We start from the raw sequence: 23,627 nt of genomic DNA, 5'->3' as shown, positions 1-23,627 counted from the left end.
TTATCCTTTACAGATTTTTTATAAAAGAGCTATGAGAGCAGCATAGATGTCGTTTTTGTAGTTAAGTGTGGCTGGACCAGTAATCCTCTCAAAGAGAGAATGTAACTACAAGATGACTATTACCTAAAATGAATTGATTAACTCTTTAATTAGGGAATTTCGTTACAAAACGAGATAGCAGAATGGGAGAATCCTTGTCCAGAGCCATTCTATTTTTTGAAAAGTTAGAAAGGAGCGCGTGCCATGAAATGTTCATTGCGGAATTTCGTTATGCAAATGAGCCGCAACCAAAACAGCGCGACTCAGGAGCGCTTGACCTTCGCCGATGGAGGCTTATCTGGGCCGCAAAGCGGTTGATCTGGCCATCAGATAAGCATCTACTCCAATCATTTCCATCGCTCCAAAACGCGTGGCCCTCTGACGTGGAACGAGCGCTGAGCTCCCGATCGGTGCAGTTTCGGTTTTGGCTCATTTGCAAAGCGAAATTCGCCGTGCAACTGAGCCGATCTCGAAACCGCGCGACTCAGCAGCGCATGACCTTCGCTGATGGAGGCTTATCGGGGCTACAAAGCGGTTGATCTTGTCAGCAGATCAGCATCTACTCCAATCATCTCCGTCGCTCCAAAGCACGTGACCATCTGACGTGGACCGAGCGCTGCGCTCCTAATCGGCGCAGTTTCGGTTTTGGCTCATTTGCAAAGCGAAATTCGCCGTGCAAATCAGCCGATCCTGAAACCGCGCGACTCAGCAGCGCATGACTTTCGCTGTGCGATAAACAGAGGCGCGAGGATGAGTGCGATCCAGTATCGCGCTCATGACGCACAGCGATCACGCGCCATATCAACCTGAGCGTAAGCGTGAGTCGGCTTCAGCCTCACGCTCGCCTTATCAGATGATCGTTATCGTGAGTTCTTTCGGCCCGAAATGTCGAGCTCTGCCGGCCAGCCATATAACTCAACTGCAAAAACGACATCTATGCTGCTCGCGTAGCTCTTTGATTAAAAAATCTGTAAAGGATAAAAAAGATGGCCTGTATATAGATCACAATTGAAAGCGTGCAGACTGTTTTAAGACCATTTCAAATCCTTTTACTGCTACAATAAAGTGTTTGTTTTGTGTCTTTTACAGAAACCATCACAGCAGTGTTCAGGACCAACTTCCGCATGGATTTTCCTTTTGATCTCATGGAACTAGTGGTTTATGCTGTCATGGGGTAATTTCAGTTTGACTCCCTATGACACTGTGTTCATTCTAAGGCTAGAACACACTTGTAAGATGGACTGTAGCCAAACAACTGCCCATATCAACTATAAACTCTTGCATAGGGTTCAGTGAACCAGACTCTCATGTATCAGTTTAGCCACAGGCTTTCTGTGTTTAAAATAGTCTGCAGCGACTAGCTGAAGGAAATGACATGGTGACTGTAAATGTCCACGGAGCAAAGGGCATAGTGGAGGCATAGAGTATGCTATTTTTTTAGTCTAGGTATAGTGTTTGCAGTTTCTCACATCTGCCTCTCTCCTGTGCAGGGCCGCATGTGGACTTCTCGGTGCAACATTTGTTTACATGAACAAGAAGGTGGTCCTGTTCAACCGAAAGCACAAACGCATGAGTGCCTTCCTTCAGAGAAAGTTAGGATGCTTGATTGGCTTCTGATATTGCTTACTGTTCTCTGCGCCTAAAACTTTCATATTGTTACAGCAGGTTCATTTTTGACTTGCAGTCGCTTCTTGTACCCTCTCATCATTACTGTGCTCATATCATCTGCCACATTTCCCGAGGGGCTTGGACAGTTCATGGCTTCCGAGGTGAGATTAAGCCAACGTTTGTCATAAGGCTACACTGAGTACTTAACATGAGTAGCTTACTGATGCAGTTAAACTCTGATTATGCAAATTCTGGGTTATGATTTTTTTCGTGCCTCATAAATTGTAGTGCTTTTGAACATATACCCTTTCCTGCATAATATGATCACATCAAGCAGCATTTAATTCTACTTAAAACCAAAGGAGGCACATTTAATACAAAATCTGTTGCATTTTAATGTTAATTTTGCTTAATCATAATAGCTATATCAGTATCGTACAATGAAATCTCAACTTTTTCAGGCCTGTCAGCGGTCGTTGACTTTGTAGCACTTTCTTATTTTGTATGTGTTTCCAGATAACATAACAGGGGTTTCGCTGTACTTAGCATAATAACCAGCATACTTAATGGTAATATGTGTTTTACCAATAATTACTCTTCTGTCCCAGTTAACAACTCACGAAGCAGTTCATGATTTATTCACCAATTTCACATGGACGTCCAATGACTTGGGTGTGGATGAACATGTCATTGTCAACCACTGGGGAACTACAAAGGGCAGGATATTTCTTACACTTGCCCTCTTCATAGTGAACAATGTGAGTATATGGATACAGCATATGTGAACATACATCATTGGTGACTTGGTACATTTGGTACATGATTGGTACATGATTGGTACATTTGCAGTTGTGGATGACTGCGTTAGCGGCAACAGTACCTGTTCCACTGGGACTCTTCATTCCAGTGTTCAAAATGGGTATGTATGCAAGTGTACTTTGGCAAGTTCCCTATTTTTCTCACCAGTACCGCGTAATGAAAGTCCGTCTGGTCCCCTAGCGTTCCCCGCTGAATTCCTAGCTTTTCCAAAGGCCCAAGAAGCAGAGGTGTAGATTTGATTAGATGTGATTTCTCAAATGCAGGAGCAGCGTTTGGAAGGCTCGTAGGGGAGACAATGGCTGTCCTGTTCCCCGAGGGCATCCGAATGGGGGATAACCTCAATAAAGTAATTCCGGGAGGCTATGCCGTGGCAGGAGCGGCTGCTATGGCTGGGGCAGCCACACGCACCATCTCCACAGCTGTCATAGCCTTCGAAATGACTGGCCAAATGTCGCATATTCTACCTGTCATGGTGAGTTTACTCCTAATTCGTAAGAAGGCTACTAAGCTACAAACATCCGTTAGATATCTCATGAATGTCCCGTCCAGGATTCCTTAAGGCACATTTGAATGGGGAGTCTCAGTTATCAGTACATTAGATGTTGTTGTCGTTACGTTGACACGTTAACGTAACGTAACGTTGACACGTTATCAATTATTAATGTCGTTGAAGGCACAAATATTGCCTACGTTTAGGCGCTTTTGGGTTTTTATCTGTTGGGAACATATGGGGCAGTATGGTACCTTCAGCAATGGAATATGCAGTGAAAAGCAAGAGAAAAATAGGTTCCTAGACAATGTACCTATCCTGCTGAAGTGCAAGAAGATGCAAGTGCGTTGGTTTACTTAAAACAACACATGTAAAAGAAATAAGGACAGACAAAGACAGCATTGAACTAGGCATATCGTAGCATATCGACTACCAATAAGACAAAAAGCAACTTTACGTATTTTTATCAAGGTTTAAAGAAATAATATCTGGATTTCTCACATTGTTTCAGATCGCAGTATTAATTGCCAATGCTGTAGCTCAAATGTTGCAGCCTTCAGTGTATGATCTCATCATTAAGTTAAAAAAACTTCCCTACTTGCCACCCATTCTGTCGACGTCCTCCGAGTAAGTTCTGCCTGGAACATCCTCATTCAGTAATTATTGTAATTCTACCATGATAAAAATGGGTGCTTCATAAAAGCAGGAGTATACAGCAGAGTGCTGGATTTTTCTTTCAGAGCTCACACCATTTATGTAGAAGACATCATGGTCCGTGACGTGGTCTGCATATGGCAGGGAGCAACATACAAGGACCTCAAGAACTTGCTCAAGGTCAACAAGAGAGTCGGTTCTTTTCCACTGGTGGAATCACCTGGTAAGTGACTTAAATATAGGGAGGAAGGCTGCAACATTCTGTTGAAACCTCCACATCATCATTCAAGTAGAGTTGCTATTGTTTCTGTTGAAAGTTCCATTGAGCCTTCTAGCAACTCTTCACTGAGTTCACTTTGCAAACTTGCTGGCACATTAGACAGGTGTGCAAAGTGCAGTATGCTATTATCAAAGTGCACTTTGCATAGAGTGATTTCTAAAGAATTCAAATTTGTGAAGGAGTAGAAATTTTAGAAATTTTTTTTCTGTTGCTTTGAACAGTTGAATGGTTCGAAGCAGCCGCTACATATCCTTGTCAAGTTTGAACTTTGAATGTTGACGAACGTCGTATATTGTGTCGTCGTCGCCGTGAAAAATGTCGATGCATTGCAGATTCTATGATCCTGCTGGGTTCCATTCCTCGTATCGAACTGATCCGGCTCATGGAACTGCAGCTCGGTCGCTTCCGCAGGCTGCAGGAAGTGGCCCGAAGGCGTTCAATGGACATGACCGGCCGTAAGAGTCCGTTGGAGCAGCGTAGGCAGTCGCGCTTCGAGGTCGTTCCAGTCACTGGGAGTGGGAGGGTGAGCACTCACAACTTTTCTATGTCCACTATAACCTGGAAGATAACAATTTGACTTTTGCAGCCATCACCACGTTCATCACCACCACCTTCACCCCCACTGACACCAAAGTCCCCGAAGAAGTCAATTTTGAAAGACTATGGACTGCAGTCACCATATTCCACCATTACTTCACAAGGTACAGCAAAGTCCACGCTCACATGTTAAAGGAGCACTGAAATCGCACTGAGCATTGCTTAAAACCGTGCTTAATTCTTCAAGCGCTCCCCTATCAGGAGCGCACACAAACTATTTTTGCTATTCCCTGCTATTCACTTCACTCGTCCTTTAGCTCTTTTTCGCTGTGGTGTTCAACATGCACCCACTTGTGATTTTAGTACAGGATGGGATAAACAGCCAATTGGTCTTCCTATAGCATCAGCTGTTTGAATGATGAAACAGCTAGTGTGCTACCTTTAGTTATGGCAGGTGGCATCCTAGAAAAGCAGCAAGACACATTTCAAAGCATGTTGCACAATAAAGATGCCACACAACATCCATATTATGGGTTAGAAGCTGATCTTGAATTTCCCTCCCACAGACTCAAGATTGAGACAAGCATTCGAAGTGATTTTCCGCAAGTCTTTAACTCTACAAGATGCCAATCCAGATAAGGTTAGAGCACTCTTTTTTTACTCACTGTTGCGCGGCACGTCTTTGAATATGATTTTGCATTTTCCTTGCTGCCCAGAGGTGTGAAGCACAGTAAGTATTGAGTGCATGTTTATAGTTTCCAGTAAATAGATTATACATTGAGCTTCAGTATTGGAAGTAAATTAAGAAAAATGTCCGCTTCTGCGGAAACTGTTGAGAGCCTTACGAGGCTGCAGGTATTCCTGACCGGTACACTGCCCTGCAATAGGCAATTGCCTCAAGACCCACAGCTGTCCTAGCTGAGCCTTTTTCCAGTTTGCAGGATTTCTGTAGTACTAGTGTTGTGTTTTTCTGAATAGATGCACTTGCTTAGGAACAGCAGTTTATCTAAAACCTATCATTTCCTGATGGATTGTTCTGTGTTGTTGACCTGCATTTTGAGAGCAAATGGCTGTTTATTTTCTCAGTCCGACGTGAGTGCTCCAAATACACCAACAAGTACAAAAAGAGTACAGCTGGTACGTAAGTGATAACTCCACTTGTTGTTCTTATCTCTTTACGTTACCTAGTCTATATCTTTTTTTATTTTTGCTCTACTTTCAGCCTCGGGAACGGATTATTGACATGTCTCCCGAAGAGGTACGTTGAAGCACACGTGTGCTACATTTTTGTTCATTTGTGCACTAGGCGGGTGCATTAGCTGTGGTGAAACTGAGTTGTCAACCATGGTAGATTTTAATACCTGCTGTGTTGCAGCATGTTTATGTGCCACCCCATTATGCATAATACCTCGCATGTACATAGGGGATATGGTTTCTTTGTCAACCTTTGCTTCACAAAGTCGCACCAGACGACGTCAGAAAATCCGTCAGTAACGGAGTATATATTGCTCTGCCAAAAAAGGGAACAAAAGCACACCAACTTTTCCACATTAGAGCAATATATGCGATGCTAGGAAAGTATCAAACAAATATCCACGGCACGTCCAGCTTCGGACATAGACTAGACATTCCCCTACGCGAATGTCGCTTTGTGATATCCGTAGGACGTCACTGGGATATTCGGATATTTGCGACGTTCAGGACTTAGTACGGATGTCCCCTGGACGTTCGTGGTTTGCTGGGATGGTTCCAGAGATAATATGAACGGTCAACTTCCAACCCAATGGAAGAGTGTACTTCTAATTCATTATCCGAAACTACCATGCATATGTTATTGTTGTATAGTTTATTGTAACTCTGGAAGAAAAATGTTTCTGTGTTTTCTGTCATTCATATGCCTACACACACGAAACACGTCCCAAACATTGTTCCTATAGCAACTGTCTTGGGAAGAGGATCAGCTCACTCAAATGGTGGACTACTCCCAGTGCCACATAGATCCTGCTCCATTTCAATTGGTGGAGAGAACAACCTTGCTCAAGGTGAGTCCTTTCCACCATTTGATGTGCATCTTGGTTTAACAGGTGGTTGCATGAAAGGACCCTCCCACCTGAGATGTGCAGTCATACAGCGTGATATGAGAAACGAGGTCACATCTGCTGGTGCTCTAGTGACATTTGCTGTTTCGTCTCAAATCTAAGAAAGCTATGATAGTCATGTTAAATAAACAGCATTCACCTCTTTTTCTTCCTGTATTAACCACAGAGAACAATATAGTGGTTGAAACATTGTACGTATATAATTTAATGGGGACATATACTTGCGTTTGACAAAAATTACTTTCATAGAAATAACAATATACAGTCAAACTCCTTTATAGCGAACACCTTTTTAACGAAAATACCACTACAACAAATTTTTTTGCGGTCCCGCTGGAGCCCTATTGGTCCAATAATGGACATCCTTTTTAACGAAAATACCTTTACTGCGAATTTTTTTTGTTGTCCCCTGAGTTTCGTTGTAAAGGAGTTTGACTGTATTTTATAAAATTCTCCTTCAGCACCCGAGATGCCGTTCTTAGGTTTAATAAAACACAACGGCGAAAAGATCACAAGAAAAGACACTGCTCCATACATAGAGGTAGCAAATGGAAAATAAGTCGAAGGATGGTGTTCAAAAGTTGAAAGCTCGTTAAAGAATGAAGCAAAATGTCATGGATATGCGGTTTCATACTCACATTTGATAAGCCCTTATCACTATGAATGTTTTGGAAACGGGTAACATGCTCTACTTGTAAACTGCACGCCAATGTGGATGCCCCTTGTAATTCAACGCGGACACGAGAGGCGCGTTCCTGAAAGATGTCTGTGCCGTTGCTTAGGAGACAAACGCACATGATAACCTCAATGCGAAACTTGTGAAAGCATGCCAGTTCCTTCAATAAAGCTTTTTCCTGTTCAGGTACATTCCATATTTTCGCTGCTTGGCCTCCAAAGCGCCTATGTCACAGCATTAGGGAGGCTGGTCGGTGTTGTGGCACTGAAGGAGGTAGGCCTACCTACTGTACATCGGCGCACACGTCTAACTGTAACACTTAACATTTCCTTTCCCCACAACCAGTTAAGGAAAGCGATAGAGAAGATGAACAGTGGTGGTTTCTCCAAGTCATCATCTAGCAACCCCAGCGGTGAATTACCCAACGGGAACGCCGGAGCGTACGCACCGTCGGAGACGCAATCCGAATCCGAAGACGCCGCTGAATCCAATCCGCCACGGAAGAAATCGTCGCGCAAGAAGGCCAGTTCATCTTCGAAGAACCAAAGTGACCCTGTTTGAAAAGAAAAAGAATAAGTGAGGCAATCGTTGAGTGAATGGACTTGGAAGCATCCATTACTTTGCATCATGGATATAGAACTCTAGTAATGGCTGCTGCAGGTACCTTAAAGGCACCTTAAGGACACATTCCGGCGCCTTCGGACGGACTCTGTTAGCATGTTACACTGTGAGTGTGTTGCTATGTACGCAAGAGGAGTTATTTTGTTACATTGTGTGTAAAAACAAAAAAAATGATCTTTTTATATCGTTGAGTATGAACAAAAATACAGAAATGTTTCCCCACGTCTGTATATCGATCGTGTTCTACGAGGTGCCTGGGTCCTTCTGGAATGTGCATAGCCTAGTGGTGGTAATGGAAATGCTTGCCGTATAGTCGCGGCCGTGCTCCAGCGGGCAGCGTCACGACTGTTTCCTTCGCTATGGACGCGTTAATTGGCTCTGCAGAGCGCGCTTCCGTCCACTCTGTCCCTCTCGCTCTGCTAAACGGGTTTTTAACGTTGCGTGTGCAAAGCGGTTCTAGGCCTCTGGGTGTCGCTGGATGTTCTTTTCCAGTAAAGCCGTCTTCCGATCTGGCTTTCTGCAGCCTTAAAAATAAGGTGGATGTGGGTCCAACCGGAGAGCGCAACAAGCACTCCGACATGCTCTGACGAGCGTGGGAGCGCCAAACTCCGCAAAAGGAGATGTCCCGTTTAGTAAAAGGGAGCGCGCTCCATGAGCTCCGGGGCGGGGGTGGTGAAAGGGCTCACAGATGTGTGCAACCACGACTAACGCCCTGGGGAAATTGCGTCCTGGGCCGACTTCGAAGGGAACTGTACCGACATATGTCTGAAAGCGTCTGAGGAAAACCCGAGAAAAAACCCTAGACAGCTCAGCCGGCACCGGGATTCGAACCCTCCCAGTCCCGGAGCCGCTACATAATGCGCCCCATGTGAATATGTTGAGCCATGATGTTGTCGTCTGTTTCATCCATAGAAATCATAAGTAGAAAGGCTAGAAGAAAAGCTGGGAGAGAGAGAGAGTGATGGAGGAGAGCAAAGGAGTTGTACCGAGGCAAGACCCTCTCCCAATGTCCAAGTCCGGGAAGCGCCATGATCGATATTTTGGATTGGGCCGGATTCCGCCACAGCCTTTCCACGTGTGAAGACCAGGCACGTTGGGCGCAATGGTATCCAATCCAATGCAAGTCACTTCCGCTTCCGCTCTGCTCCGCGTGCCATGCCGTGTGCGAAGTGTGTTTGTTTTGTCTGCCATCAGGTGTGCGCTTGGATTCTCTAGGGAGCGAGTATCGTACGGTATAAACCTTGTGCTGCTACATGAAACAACAGCGCAGGGAACTCGTAGATGCCACCGTTCGTAACACGCTAGGCCTACCGTATCGATCATGGCGGTACACATGTTGAGATTCTCCTCTTCGCTGGCTTGGTTTCTAGTTATGATGGGTGCGTTTTCTTATTCAACTCTGACAATTCCGAGTTACTTCCAGCCGGCGAAAACCAGCCAGAGTAGCGGAAATGACGTCATAACTCTGCGGCGAAAATTAGTCAAGCTATGGTTTCAGCCAATCGCCGGAAACGATTTCGAAGCCGCTACTGGTGGCTACAGACGCCGCTGATGCCAACTGGCTTCACGGCTACGGCCGCTGGAAGCGCATTGCGATTGGAGCGATTCTTAGGGACTATTGCCGCATCTCCATGAATGCGACAGAAACGCATCGAATCGAGTGGAAACCGAAATGAAGTCGATGCGCCACCGTTTACGTGGATGCGCTAGCGCCCCACGGTTTCACATTGTCACTTAATTCTTCTTCTTCGTCCACAAAATCTACCCTGCATCCACCTGAACCTGAACGACTTCTTCCTCGTCCCGTACAGCGTGCCCTCCTTTCGTTTTTGATGCGCATCTTCTGTTTACATGCACTCTTTCAATGCGCATCGACCGCCTGTCACGTCTGTCTGGCGAATTGAATTCGATGCGCTACTCTAGCGAATTGACCGTCTACATGAGCGCATTCGATGCGACAAGTGAAGTCGATGTGCTTCTGTCGCATTTATGTAAACGCGGCTTATGTCACGTTGGAGAGGCGATCAGGTATTGTTTAGCAGTGACTGCGTTAGCAGTAACGATGCATGGCGTGGAGTAGGAGTGGGGTATGTGGGACCCGATCTTCAACTTGGCGTATCCCACTTCGGCCTGTGATTCGCCACGAGCACTTGCGCGAGTCAATCGTAGCGGATTCAAAAACAGAGAGCTCTGCCGTGAATATAGTTCACCATACCGTGAATGATACTAAATGGACGTTGCCAGCAGTCGTGTGACCTAGTTGCCAGTATTTTTTAAATGTGCTTAATTAATTAAACAGATAAAACTAATTAGTTAGCTTTTAAAATGCGGGTTCAGGGCCCAAGTGCCAAGCTTAAATTTTGGTGTATGTTAGTTGGGGCACTCCGCATATCTTCCAGAAAGGAGTCAATCTATAGGGTAATTTATGAAGAAAAAAATAAAAAAAACGTTTAAATGGAAACAAAAATCCTCCAAAAACGCAGTGCGCGGAACTAATGAGTCTTTAATGGCGGATATTCTATCGGCTCTCCTCACTGGTGTCACTGCTTTTAATGTGTATTGCCCACTATATGTTGCCTTCGTCCAGCGTCGCATCTTGTGGGGTAAATTGCGGTCGAATATCTCCACGAATATCTCGAAAAAACTTGACGGAGCGTCCCAAAAAGGAATCCCAGAAAAGCGCCATGCATTTAAACCCAACACCAAAGACTTTCGCGGTAACCTACAGATAAAAATCACCCATAATTGGTCACTGATAATGGAAGCAGGAATCACCCCTCCCTCTTGTCCCTCGGTGTCATTATCAGCCGATAAGGCTGCACACAATCGTCACTAGAGTTGTGAAAGCTAACTAATCAGAGGGCGTACCACGTAGGGCAACCCTCTGACGTCATAATTTCCTGCGTACTAGAAGCACTGTGCCAGAAGGAACAGGGCCATTCGACGCCAACAGGTGATATCGGTGCTCGGCAGTGTTTTTCAGAGACAATTCGTCGCTATGACACATCAGATGCTGGGCCTCGCTGCCGTGCTCGCTCTCTTCGCGCTTCTCATGGTTAGGTAAGTCTCCGTTCTGTCGTCTGCGAAACATTCTGGCGCTGTTCGCGATGGATCGCTGCTTTAAATTTTTGTTGCCTCCTCGAAACCTTTCCTCGAAATTTTCCTCGAAACCTCCGGGTTCTCTTGCACGAACGTTGAGGCAATTCCTCAGTGCTGCCCTCGGTGGCTTTGCAAGTGCTCTAAGAATGAAGTGTCGAAGACAGAAAGATCGTTCCAGGATGTAGAATGCTACATCAAAGTGCGGGAGCAATGTAGCAGCAATTATTCTTACAGAAGCAATGTCCCATCCTGGAGGTTTCCGTTGGACACGGAGCTAAACGTCCACGTGTCCCTTTTTCGTCTGTCTTTTAACTCAAATGCACCTTCACGTAGGTCTCACTTGCAGCCGTTCATGCCGTGACTGCGAACTCTGGTTAACTTAATCACCAATCAACTCGAGAGACGAAACCTAGTGATTGCTGAGACAGTGAAGCCTACGACGAATACAACTTCAGATTGATTCAAAAAAATCTTCAGATACGAGCGTTCCCCCATCTCATTCTTATCTTACCAGTACTAAAAAAAAAATTGCAGCGGGCTTTCATACTGCAGGCTGAACTAAGTTATCCCTTCGACGGGTGTAGTTGTACGAGCTCGTGTGGGAACCCAAAGTACTACACTTGATGATTATGAAGCGAGCCGCTGTATGTCGTGGTCCTGAATAGAACCCCTGATTGGACGTCATGCTTCGATCCGATGGTGGGATGAGGCTGTAGCCACTGAATGCGGGAGACCAATATGATTCCCGTATCTCATATCAGATGCTTGCCGACAGCAGGGGGTCGGCGACCGTGACAGGCATTGTCAGTCTACTGCCGCTATCTTTTGATAACGGTATCGAGAAGCCTCACATTTCTGTGTCCTCCACAATTCTGGTTAACCTCATCCTTTGTTCGCGGTGCCCGATATAGCAACCCAACAAGGACTATCTACTGAAAGTGCGAGAGCATAGCGGTAGACATGTACATCGAGGTTGTTTATTTTGTGAACAGTTCTGGGAAAGAATTTCACCGCACTGATAAGACACCTGCCATCCATGCAGCCCCTTACATTGTTTTCATACCTTGAGCTGCTTGGGGAGTGAGGAGATATTGCGGCTTGTGCTGCTCATATTGAGACGCAGAAAGAGAATAGTATATCTGCTTTATTTCAACATTGAACGCCTCCGAGCCATATCCATCCACAGCGAAAAAATTGGCAAAAACGATTTTTGTCAATCTGACCCTAAGTGACGGGTCGTCCTCGGAGTGTGACGTCAGATTCGAGGTTTCCAGTGCACGTCAAGAAAGCCTCAGGTGGGCAAAAAAACTGATCCAGGGACCGTCGCTCATGTTCATAGCGTGCTAAGGACGTAAAGTTACTGTTATTCTCTACCTCTCGGCGGCTTCTGTCCTGAAGGCAACTCCCTTCCTACATCTCTACCGGTTCGCTGATTTCTACCCATCTATGTTATTCTCTATTGTCTTGCATAGTCAAGTTGGTTCTCGACAAGCAGTGAAATGTGTATACATGTTGCTTATAGCAGCCTCTTCTGTTTTTTCTATGGCAGATGCCAGGAAGGGAACGATTGTTTCTGTTACTTGTACCTGGATCAAGATGGAAAGCGGACGGAATTGATGAAGGAAAGCACCGTGGTGCTGGGAAGTCTCTGCACCGATGCGGACCACGGAGTCTGTACAGAGTGGTGCACCGAACAGGTACGTTCCTTTCGCATCCGTTCGGGTCGAATACAATAATGCCGGGCACCTTAGAAGTAAACTCATTATACCGACGCCAACGGGACAGTGGAAAAACCGCGGTTATTTGCTAAAAGCGTCACAACGACAGTGACGGTGCTGTCTCTGCGGAGAAGCAATCCTTGGCGTCGAACGCACTGACAAGCTCTGAAGTTGAGTGTTAGAAAAATGCTAGTTTGCCGTGTGGGCTTTTGCTGGAACGCAGTTCACACGATGCAGCGTAGGCTGGGTGCGTGCTCCAAACTCAGGACAACGCGAAACTTAAAATATATGGTAATTCGACGAAGAGATTTCTTTGAGGGCGTGCTGTACGAGATAAATTTCGCATATAGTGAAAGTTTTCGTCCAAATTTTTGCACTCGTTGTAGAAGCGTCGCCACCCTTAACCGTAGCGCGGGAGCGCGTGACCTGCTTGCATGCCAGCGTCGCCTTGCGTCGATGCTGAGGTGGAGGTTCTAAGACCCATGCCACCGTGACCGATGCTAAGACCATAGTACACGAGCACCTCCTCTCGATCGGTTGAGCTCAGGGTAATCGGCATGGTACGAATGGATCACCTGCTGACGAACTCTCAAAACAGGCACAATAACCGCGCGTGAGCGTTATCTACCACGCTTTATCCAAATGCCGGTTTGCGGGAGGGCGAGCTTGAGGGGCACAATATTGAGACATATGCAAACACTGTAGGCTCACCCATGTTTGCTCTGAGCATTCTGTTCACTACGATATGTGCTATCAGATTTTTTTTTTGTTTTTGTTTTTGTTTCATGGTGCTGAGGAAAGATTTGGTAACGGGTTTGCGTGGAAGAAAATACTCCAAAGAAACTGATATTTTTCCTCGTATACTGATTTTCTTATCGCTGAAGTGTCTGCAGATCCGAGTAGGTGATCCGTGCGTGCTTGCCGTGCCCCTGTCGAGAGGGGGCGCTTGTGCACCAGGCCCCCAGGTGGCTAGGGCCCCTTGGCTAGGTGGCGCAACGTCACCGCCCGCTACAAAGGGAACAGCCACTATCCATCCCAGAGTCTCCACCCCCAGCACGCCCCATCATCGACACAAGGCGGCGCTGGCATGCAAGCAGGCCACGCGCTCCCGCGCTATATAGGGTGGCGACGCCTCTGCATATGAGTGTGTAGTCCGTCGGTACCCAGTACTGCTCGAAGCCATTACTTGGATCATATCCTGTAAGGCGGCTGAGTAAGCGCCGCACGATTGTACTTAAATCACTCGTGATTACCTCAAATACATGTACAGAACCTCAATCATAATTTCGACGAGTGTTCTTGTTCATCTGAACGGCTTAGTTTGAAAGTGACGTTCACTGCCTGCGACTGATTGTAGTTTTTGGCCTCTTATCAGATGTCCAAGTTTGTGGATGACCTGTCTGGGCGACCCAACGGTACGAGTTTAGACCAGTTCCTGTGTACGCTTACTGGGATGGACGGTGTGAACGGCACACTTCATACGAGCGTTGCTGTCTGTGACCAGGAACCCATAGACGTCGGTCCCCAGTATCCAAATAGGCTGTGCTGTGTAAAGGGACAACGTATCCCATGCTAGTTTTTCCTGTCCTCAATTGTCTGTAATAAAAGTCTCGTTTTATCCATTTGGCGTACTTTAAGGGGAATTTTAACGAGTCGTCGGCTGAGGTCGCTGACAACTTCTAATGCATGTAACCAACGGGTGAACACGGCACTAGCAGTGTGTCGAGCGAATAGTTTGTTACTCAGAATGGCAGCGACATGTCGGTAGGAATCTACCATATCCACACGGACATACCAAATCTTGCGCTTCGTTACCCGCTGGGAACGACATGATCTGTCAGTGATGCTGGTTGGCTTTCGCTGATGCTTTTACCTTAGATAAATCGCGGAATTTTCCACTTTTCCACAGTTGGGTTTATGTTAATGACTCGTGCAGGCATACTATGTAGGGTCTGACCTTTTCGGTGAAATGCCTTTCCCGGATTCGGGAGAAGCGGGGTCAGGTGCTGCTCCCCTGAGTTAATGCGCGCATATTAGTCAACGATTTATAGTGACATCGTTACATGTACTAGCATCAAATGTGCTTCGCATTGCATACTGTTGCACTGAAATATTAATGCGTAAGCATTAGAAGGGTCACGGCGAAGGAAAAACGGCGGTATCTATCTGTGGACAGGCGTGCAGACGGTAGCGCGAGCCAGGCGGAGGACGATGTTGGCGGCGTGCCGGATGCGCGGGCAAGTCGGAGAGCGCGGGTGTGTGGGGGGAAGTTTCAAGTGCGAACCAAGTAAGATTGCCGGGCAACAACGCGACGCAGGAAAACAGTTGAATAAAGTACCAATTTGGGCCTCTTGGTCAAGGAAAACAATGTGATCGACAGCGACGGGCTGCCGAGACTGATGTCCACAACGTAAGTAAAAAAGGAACAAAAGAATATCACGAGAGAACGGTAAGCAAAAGAAGGAACGAAGGGGCTATGCTAACGCATTTCCGAAAGATCCAGCGTGCAAATTGCCACCAAATGGTGCAAATAATACGTGACACGTGTTTAGAAGTCAGGTAGCAATCTGGTTTAGCCTGGAAAAGTGCGACCCTAACTAGGGAGGCGTGCATGATTGTCTCTCTAAAAAAATCCTTTGGCGATTCCGGAAATGTTTCCCAAGACCTCCAGCATGAATACCAAAAATAAAATTTCGAAATTACGAACAAAATTTCTCCCGCACGCTGAAAAAGTCCGGGTGAGTAAGTGTACGCCTCGTGTTGTGCACACACGATAGCCAATCAACTTACGTTTGCAATTGTTAGCCGTTTAGTAGCTGAGTCTGAGCTTCTGAGTCTGTTGAAGGAGTTCACAGTAGAGACGAGAAAATTTGTAGACGAATATAGTCCAATTGCCGGGAGTAGACATCTGTTAGACACGTGTTAGACCTTGACAACCCATGCATTCTGGCGAAAAAGAACAAATGGGGGGTGAGGGGACAGCTGGAGTCACGGCACATAAAGAAAACAAAAGAAGCTATCAATCGACAACCAGGCCCCCCTCCCAGAATGCTACGCTCCTCTTCTACGTAAATACCCGGTGACGACCAGGACAGCGCCATTCTGATGATGGGACCCGAATGGGACCCGAAACGTTAACTGTATTTTGTTATGTTTGTTCAAACTAGTAAAGAAATTTGTAGACTTAGAAATAATGAGACTTGGTAATTCTTGTTCACTGGTTTTGCTATTCCATTTTTAAATACAACAATATTAGATGACTTCTGTGGAGTCATCATTCATTCATCTGTGTGATGACTGAGACCAGCAGACGCAGGTGGCCGCAGCTTCTACTGGTGTTGTGGAAGTGTCGTTCGCTTCTGTTCCATGCACTTCTCTGCCTGGAAGCCATAGCAGGTGAAGCCATGACCCCTCTGGTGTTGGCCTACTTCTCATTCTCTGCAGGTCCTTGCAGCTGCTGCTCGTGTTGAGGAAGTGTCGCTCGTGCCTGACGATGTATGTTGTATGTCCTTCTTCGTCTATGGAAGCACGAGAAGGTGAAGCGATTGGATTCTATTCCTTGTTCCTGGTTATTGGCCTGCTTCTCATTCTCAACAGGTCCTGTACGACTGCTCTTCACCTCTCTGATACTGAGACCAGCAGACGCAGGTGCCCGCAGCTTCTACTGGTGTTGTGGAAGTGTCGTTCGCATCTGTTCCATGCACTTCTCTGCCTGGAAGCCATAGCAGGTGAAGCCATGACCCCTCTGGTGTTGGCCTACTTCTCATTCTCTGCAGGTCCTTGCAGCTGCTGCTCGTGTTGAGGAAGTGTCGCTCGTGCCTGACGATGTATGTTGTATGTCCTTCTTCGTCTATGGAAGCACGAGAAGGTGAAGCGATTGGATTCTATTCCTTGTTCCTGGTTATTGGCCTGCTTCTCATTCTCAACAGGTCCTGTACGACTGCTCTTCACCTCTCTGATACTGAGACCAGCAGACGCAGGTGCCCGCAGCTTCTACTGGTGTTGTGGAAGTGTCGTTCGCATCTGTTCCATGCACTTCTCTGCCTGGAAGCCATAGCAGGTGAAGCCATGACCCCTCTGGTGTTGGCCTACTTCTCATTCTCTGCAGGTCCTTGCAGCTGCTGCTCGTGTTGAGGAAGTGTCGCTCGTGCCTGACGATGTATGTTGTATGTCCTTCTTCGTCTATGGAAGCACGAGAAGGTGAAGCGATTGGATTCTATTCCTTGTTCCTGGTTATTGGCCTGCTTCTCATTCTCAACAGGTCCTGTACGACTGCTCTTCACCTCTCTGATACTGAGACCAGCAGACGCAGGTGCCCGCAGCTTCTACTGGTGTTGTGGAAGTGTCGTTCGCATCTGTTCCATGCACTTCTCTGCCTGGAAGCCATAGCAGGTGAAGCCATGACCCCTCTGGTGTTGGCCTACTTCTCATTCTCTGCAGGTCCTTGCAGCTGCTGCTCGTGTTGAGGAAGTGTCGCTCGTGCCTGACGATGTATGTTGTATGTCCTTCTTCGTCTATGGAAGCACGAGAAGGTGAAGCGATTGGATTCTATTCCTTGTTCCTGGTTATTGGTCCTCATTCTCAACAGGTCCTGTACGACTGCTGTTCACCTCTCTGATACTGAGACCAGCAGACGCAGGTGGCCGCAGCTTCTACTGGTGTTGTGGAAGTGTCGTTCGCTTCTGTTCCATGCACTTCTCTGCCTGGAAGCCATAGCAGGTGAAGCCATGACCCCTCTGGTGTTGGCCTACTTCTCATTCTCTGCAGGTCCTTGCAGCTGCTGCTCGTGTTGAGGAAGTGTCGCTCGTGCCTGACGATGTATGTTGCATGTCCTTCTTCGTCTATGGAAGCACGAGAAGGTGAAGCGATTGGATTCTATTCCGTGTTCCTGGTTATTGGCCTGCTTCTCATTCTCAACAGGTCCTGTACGACTGCTCTTCACCTCTCTGATACTGAGACCAGCAGACGCAGGTGCCCGCAGCTTCTACTGGTGTTGTGGAAGTGTCGTTCGCATCTGTTCCATGCACTTCTCTGCCTGGAAGCCATAGCAGGTGAAGCCATGACCCCTCTGGTGTTGGCCTACTTCTCATTCTCTGCAGGTCCTTGCAGCTGCTGCTCGTGTTGAGGAAGTGTCGCTCGTGCCTGACGATGTATGTTGCATGTCCTTCTTCGTCTATGGAAGCACGAGAAGGTGAAGCGATTGGATTCTATTCCGTGTTCCTGGTTATTGGCCTGCTTCTCATTCTCAACAGGTCCTGTACGACTGCTGTTCACCTCTCTGATACTGAGACCAGCAGACGCAGGTGGCCGCAGCTTCTACTGGTGTTGTGGAAGTGTCGTTCGCTTCTGTTCCATGCACTTCTCTGCCTGGAAGCCATAGCAGGTGAAGCCATGACCCCTCTGGTGTTGGCCTACTTCTCATTCTCTGCAGGTCCTTGCAGCTGCTGCTCGTGTTGAGGAAGTGTCGCTCGTGCCTGACGATGTATGTTGCATGTCCTTCTTCGTCTATGGAAGCACGAGAAGGTGAAGCGATTGGATTCTATTCCGTGTTCCTGGTTATTGGCCTGCTTCTCATTCTCAACAGGTCCTGTACGACTGCTGTTCACCTCTCTGATACTGAGACCAGCAGACGCAGGTGGCCGCAGCTTCTACTGGTGTTGTGGAAGTGTCGTTCGCTTCTGTTCCATGCACTTCTCTGCCTGGAAGCCATAGCAGGTGAAGCCATGACCCCTCTGGTGTTGGCCTACTTCTCATTCTCTGCAGGTCCTTGCAGCTGCTGCTCGTGTTGAGGAAGTGTCGCTCGTGCCTGACGATGTATGTTGCAGGTCCTTCTTCGTCTATGGAAGCACGAGAAGGTGAAGCGATTGGATTCTATTCCGTGTTCCTGGTTATTGGCCTGCTTCTCATTCTCAACAGGTCCTGTACGACTGCTCTTCACCTCTCTGATACTGAGACCAGCAGACGCAGGTGCCCGCAGCTTCTACTGGTGTTGTGGAAGTGTCGTTCGCATCTGTTCCATGCACTTCTCTGCCTGGAAGCCATAGCAGGTGAAGCCATGACCCCTCTGGTGTTGGCCTACTTCTCATTCTCTGCAGGTCCTTGCAGCTGCTGCTCGTGTTGAGGAAGTGTCGCTCGTGCCTGACGATGTATGTTGTATGTCCTTCTTCGTCTATGGAAGCACGAGAAGGTGAAGCGATTGGATTCTATTCCTTGTTCCTGGTTATTGGTCCTCATTCTCAACAGGTCCTGTACGACTGCTGTTCACCTCTCTGATACTGAGACCAGCAGACGCAGGTGGCCGCAGCTTCTACTGGTGTTGTGGAAGTGTCGTTCGCTTCTGTTCCATGCACTTCTCTGCCTGGAAGCCATAGCAGGTGAAGCCATGACCCCTCTGGTGTTGGCCTACTTCTCATTCTCTGCAGGTCCTTGCAGCTGCTGCTCGTGTTGAGGAAGTGTCGCTCGTGCCTGACGATGTATGTTGCATGTCCTTCTTCGTCTATGGAAGCACGAGAAGGTGAAGCGATTGGATTCTATTCCGTGTTCCTGGTTATTGGCCTGCTTCTCATTCTCAACAGGTCCTGTACGACTGCTCTTCACCTCTCTGATACTGAGACCAGCAGACGCAGGTGCCCGCAGCTTCTACTGGTGTTGTGGAAGTGTCGTTCGCATCTGTTCCATGCACTTCTCTGCCTGGAAGCCATAGCAGGTGAAGCCATGACCCCTCTGGTGTTGGCCTACTTCTCATTCTCTGCAGGTCCTTGCAGCTGCTGCTCGTGTTGAGGAAGTGTCGCTCGTGCCTGACGATGTATGTTGTATGTCCTTCTTCGTCTATGGAAGCACGAGAAGGTGAAGCGATTGGATTCTATTCCTTGTTCCTGGTTATTGGTCCTCATTCTCAACAGGTCCTGTATGACTGCTCTTCACCTCTCTGATACTGAGACCAGCAGACGCAGGTGCCCGCAGCTTCTACTGGTGTTGTGGAAGTGTCGTTCGCATCTGTTCCATGCACTTCTCTGCCTGGAAGCCATAGCAGGTGAAGCCATGACCCCTCTGGTGTTGGCCTACTTCTCATTCTCTGCAGGTCCTTGCAGCTGCTGCTCGTGTTGAGGAAGTGTCGCTCGTGCCTGACGATGTATGTTGCATGTCCTTCTTCGTCTATGGAAGCACGAGAAGGTGAAGCGATTGGATTCTATTCCGTGTTCCTGGTTATTGGCCTGCTTCTCATTCTCAACAGGTCCTGTACGACTGCTCTTCACCTCTCTGATACTGAGACCAGCAGACGCAGGTGCCCGCAGCTTCTACTGGTGTTGTGGAAGTGTCGTTCGCATCTGTTCCATGCACTTCTCTGCCTGGAAGCCATAGCAGGTGAAGCCATGACCCCTCTGGTGTTGGCCTACTTCTCATTCTCTGCAGGTCCTTGCAGCTGCTGCTCGTGTTGAGGAAGTGTCGCTCGTGCCTGACGATGTATGTTGTATGTCCTTCTTCGTCTATGGAAGCACGAGAAGGTGAAGCGATTGGATTCTATTCCTTGTTCCTGGTTATTGGTCCTCATTCTCAACAGGTCCTGTATGACTGCTCTTCACCTCTCTGATACTGAGACCAGCAGACGCAGGTGCCCGCAGCTTCTACTGGTGTTGTGGAAGTGTCGTTCGCTTCTGTTCCATGCACTTCTCTGCCTGGAAGCCATAGCAGGTGAAGCCATGACCCCTCTGGTGTTGGCCTACTTCTCATTCTCTGCAGGTCCTTGCAGCTGCTGCTCGTGTTGAGGAAGTGTCGCTCGTGCCTGACGATGTATGTTGTATGTCCTTCTTCGTCTATGGAAGCACGAGAAGGTGAAGCGATTGGATTCTATTCCTTGTTCCTGGTTATTGGTCCTCATTCTCAACAGGTCCTGTATGACTGCTGTTCACCTCTCCGATACTGAGACCAGCAGACGCAGGTGCCCGCAGCTTCTACTGGTGTTGTGGAAGTGTCGTTCGCTTCTGTTCCATGCACTTCTCTGCCTGGAAGCCATAGCAGGTGAAGCCATGACCCCTGTGGTGTTGGCCTACTTCTCATTCTCTGCAGGTCCTTGCAGCTGCTGCTCGTGTTGAGGAAGTGTCGCTAGTGCCTGACAATGTCTTTTGCATGTCCTTCTCCTTCTATGGAATCACGAGAAGGTGAAGAGATTGGATTCCATTCCTTGTTCCTGGTTATTAGCCTGCTTCTCATTCTCAACAGGTCCTGTACGACCGCAGTCTACCTCTCTGATACTGAGACCAGCAGTATGCAGGTGCTCGCAGCTTCTGCTTGTGTTGGGGAAGTGTCTTTCACGCCCAGTGATACCTGTTTCGTGCACTTCTCTGTCTGGAACCCACAGCAGGTGTAGCCGTGGCTCTTGCTGCTTATTCCTGGTCTTTGCCTGCTTCTCATTCTCTGCAGGTCCAGTACGACCGCAGCCCACTTGTGTGATGCTGAGACCAGCAGATGCGGGTGCTCTCAGCTTCTGGTCGTGTTGAAGTGTTGCTCGTGCCTGACGATATCTGTACCATGCCCTTCTCTGTCTATGGAAGCACCAGAAGGTGAAGCCGTGGATTCTATTCCTTTCGTATGTCGATGTTTCCCCGATAAAGTATATATAATATTGGCAGTTTAGTACGATTTCAGTTTGCATAACCACATTGTTTCGTATCCAGTGCATCAGGGATCTGGAGTGACAAGAGGCAAGAGATATAGATGCGCTCGTCCTGCTGTGGATTTAATGAAACCATGCTTTTTGTGAAATGTTCAAGCGTTATTGTTTTAGCTAACACGTATACTCATGACAGGCTGAATAGACTGTACATTGGACAAATTTCCAGAGTTTCCGTGTTACAGAGATGATGCTTCGTATTTTTTCCCTGAAGGCACGCTCCGACGCTCTGTGGAAGCTTCACATGGGGGAGGAGGATTTAACCCTTTCCCCGAATGCACTACCAATGGTACAGTTCAGGGGGTTTGAACCCCCCAGCCACGCCACTGACTACCACTGTCACGAAGAAGCTGCAAGGAAGACATAAGTGTGGCTGTACTTGCTGTGCACCTAGCGTCTGAGTACACACTATACACCTTATTAAAGGAAAGTTACACAACATATCAATGATAAACATTTTGGCCTGGGTGAAGGGGGTGTTGTGTCTTTTCTTCTGCAGAGTACTATATCGTGTAGTGGGGTAATATTTGTGGATACTTTGGCGGGCGGGATTCCCATCGTGGCTGTAGTTGACAACTGGGAGCCGCAATATGTTGAGTTTTGTGGTTGTCTCTGTGAAGGTGTGCACTGACTTGGTTTGTTTCAGTTTGGCTCGTTCCATTAGGTCCTGGTGCCCTGGTTTTCGTGGTTTCGCTTCGGGGAGGTTTGGCTCTTCCAGTATCCAGTTTTCGAGGTCTGGTGTGGTTGTCGGTGTGTGGCACGTCAATTTTCATATGGAACTGCTGCGAGTGTGCAAGGGACACTCCAGTCCCTTGGGTTACATCTAATTAGTTTCTCGTCAGTCGTTCCTGGTGCTTGATGCTGGTTTTGTGCGTTGGCTTTGCAAAGCGTCCCCATCGCAGGTTTTGCTGTGGGCGGCTTTGCCCATTATTGGCCGTGTGTGGGTGGTCAGGTTGTGACTTGGGTTTAGTTTCATTTATATATATATGTATGTATTTCCTTTTTGTTATGAAAGTTCTGTATGATGTATTATAATATGAAGTGTTGCAATAAACGCTGTTTTATGGTTCACACCCCGCCCTACCAAAGCTTGCTTTTCTTGTTTATAGATATCTGGGACCTACGCTACTCGCCAGGTCCCATTTTGAACCTCAGATTCAACTATAACTCAATCTTCAAATTTATCCATTCCAGCTCACCCTCCATAGTATTGGCAGTGCTTTGAGCACGCGCTGCCGTTGAGAAGCTGTTGACATAGAGTCTGAGACTCGAACTCAACTTTTATGCAAACTGGCCCTGTTCAGTCCGTTTCCATAAAGGTTGAGTTCGAGTCTCAGATTCAATCTTAACAGGTTCGGCAGCGCTTCCCGCACGTGCAGCGGTCTCAAAGCACTGCCCTCAACCTTTATGCACACGGGCCGAGGTTGTGTTCACTCCTGCTTGGGCTCCTGTCGAGCCTGCAGTATAGATAAATAACGGTGGAATGATCGCTGTTACGATGGAAAGCGTATCTCAGCCATCTGGTGCCAGTAATGTGTTGCCGTTCACGGCATCCGTGAGCTGGGGTTCGATTCCTGGTTGTTCTTTTTTCTTTTTCTCGAGCAAATATTTATTTGGAATAAGACAGGTTGTCTCTCGGGCGGGATAGCTCAGTGGGTAAACCGCTGGGGACGAGGAACGGAGCTCGGGGTAGTGGGTTCGATGCCAGGTCCAGGGTTAAGGCTTGGGGGTAGACATGGGCGCGCCGCGGGGAATTTAGTGGAAGCCGAGCAGTTGGCCAGCAGGGTAACGGGTGGGCAAAATGTGCGGGGGAGGATAGCTTAATGGGTGGTAGGGGATAAGGACAGCCACAGGGAGGGAATAGGCAGCAGCCGGGACACACCCGAAAAGTAGGGAAAATGCCATCGATAACGGGCTTCGGGAATTGCAAAAGTATAAGAGTGGTGGAGGTGGCATTCCTTACTTGGAGGGCTGTCCCGGCTGCGACCTCGCGGGGGGGTTTTGCTGCCCAGGACGAGCTCTGCCCATGCCCAGGACGAACTTTTCCTGGGTGCACCCCACCCCACCCCACCCCACCCCACCCCACCCCACCCCACGACGCTCTTTCCACCCACCCCACTACCCACCCCACTACCCACCCCACGACGCTCTTTCCACCCACCCCTCTACCCACCCCGACTCTTCCTTCACGCACTCCTCTACCCACCCCAACGACGACTCTCCTTCAACGCACCCCTCTACCCACCCCAGGACTCTTCCTGCGACTCTTCTTGTGCCATGCCCAGAGCGAACCTTTCTTGGGTCCCCCCCCTTGCC

General features: G+C 47.9%; 2 protein-coding genes and 1 long non-coding RNA gene across 3 annotated transcripts in view; all 3 read left to right on the top strand.

Moving 5' to 3' along the window:
* The window catches only part of LOC135367326 (chloride channel protein 2-like), a 28,507-nt gene extending 20,462 nt beyond the window's left edge, over positions 1-8,045 (top strand). Inside the window, exons 9-24 of the mRNA XM_064600541.1 lie at positions 1,129-1,213; positions 1,530-1,631; positions 1,724-1,808; positions 2,256-2,405; positions 2,497-2,566; positions 2,730-2,938; positions 3,468-3,583; positions 3,697-3,833; positions 4,223-4,413; positions 4,477-4,591; positions 4,994-5,067; positions 5,514-5,564; positions 5,650-5,685; positions 6,365-6,469; positions 7,389-7,475; positions 7,548-8,045. Coding sequence (XP_064456611.1) covers positions 1,129-1,213; positions 1,530-1,631; positions 1,724-1,808; positions 2,256-2,405; positions 2,497-2,566; positions 2,730-2,938; positions 3,468-3,583; positions 3,697-3,833; positions 4,223-4,413; positions 4,477-4,591; positions 4,994-5,067; positions 5,514-5,564; positions 5,650-5,685; positions 6,365-6,469; positions 7,389-7,475; positions 7,548-7,763 — 1,829 coding nt within the window. The 3' untranslated portion in view covers positions 7,764-8,045. The remainder of the gene's footprint in view (positions 1-1,128; positions 1,214-1,529; positions 1,632-1,723; positions 1,809-2,255; positions 2,406-2,496; positions 2,567-2,729; positions 2,939-3,467; positions 3,584-3,696; positions 3,834-4,222; positions 4,414-4,476; positions 4,592-4,993; positions 5,068-5,513; positions 5,565-5,649; positions 5,686-6,364; positions 6,470-7,388; positions 7,476-7,547) is intronic.
* A 2,654-nt stretch (positions 8,046-10,699) lies between these two features.
* On the top strand, positions 10,700-14,262 carry LOC135366286 (uncharacterized). Its single transcript, XM_064598960.1, has 3 exons — positions 10,700-10,883; positions 12,472-12,619; positions 14,016-14,262. The coding sequence occupies exons 1-3, from the start codon at positions 10,822-10,824 to the stop codon at positions 14,214-14,216; spliced, it is 411 nt and encodes a 136-aa protein (XP_064455030.1). The 5' UTR covers positions 10,700-10,821; the 3' UTR covers positions 14,217-14,262.
* Positions 14,263-18,504: 4,242 nt separating this feature from the next.
* LOC135366285 (uncharacterized) lies at positions 18,505-22,360 on the top strand. Its single transcript, XR_010414131.1, has 8 exons — positions 18,505-18,687; positions 18,736-19,014; positions 19,063-19,346; positions 19,395-20,005; positions 20,054-20,332; positions 20,381-20,659; positions 20,708-20,799; positions 20,861-22,360. It is a non-coding gene; the product is annotated as an uncharacterized LOC135366285 (long non-coding RNA).
* The last annotated feature ends 1,267 nt before the right edge of the window (positions 22,361-23,627 follow it).

This window comes from Ornithodoros turicata, chromosome 8, assembly GCF_037126465.1.
Source record: "Ornithodoros turicata isolate Travis chromosome 8, ASM3712646v1, whole genome shotgun sequence".
Taxonomy (NCBI): domain Eukaryota; kingdom Metazoa; phylum Arthropoda; class Arachnida; order Ixodida; family Argasidae; genus Ornithodoros; species Ornithodoros turicata.
The sequence above is the reverse complement of the archived record's forward strand: the minus strand, read 5'-3'. Positions and strand labels throughout refer to the sequence as shown.

Excerpts from the sequence above, each read along its gene's own strand:
- LOC135366286 (XM_064598960.1), top strand. The coding sequence starts at position 10,822 with ATGACACATCAGATGCTGGGCCTCGCTGCCGTGCTCGCTCTCTTCGCG. Across the intron at positions 10,884-12,471 it reads TTCGCGCTTCTCATGGTTAG|ATGCCAGGAAGGGAACGATT; the intron begins GTAAGTCTCCGT and ends TTTCTATGGCAG. Across the intron at positions 12,620-14,015 it reads CAGAGTGGTGCACCGAACAG|ATGTCCAAGTTTGTGGATGA; the intron begins GTACGTTCCTTT and ends GCCTCTTATCAG.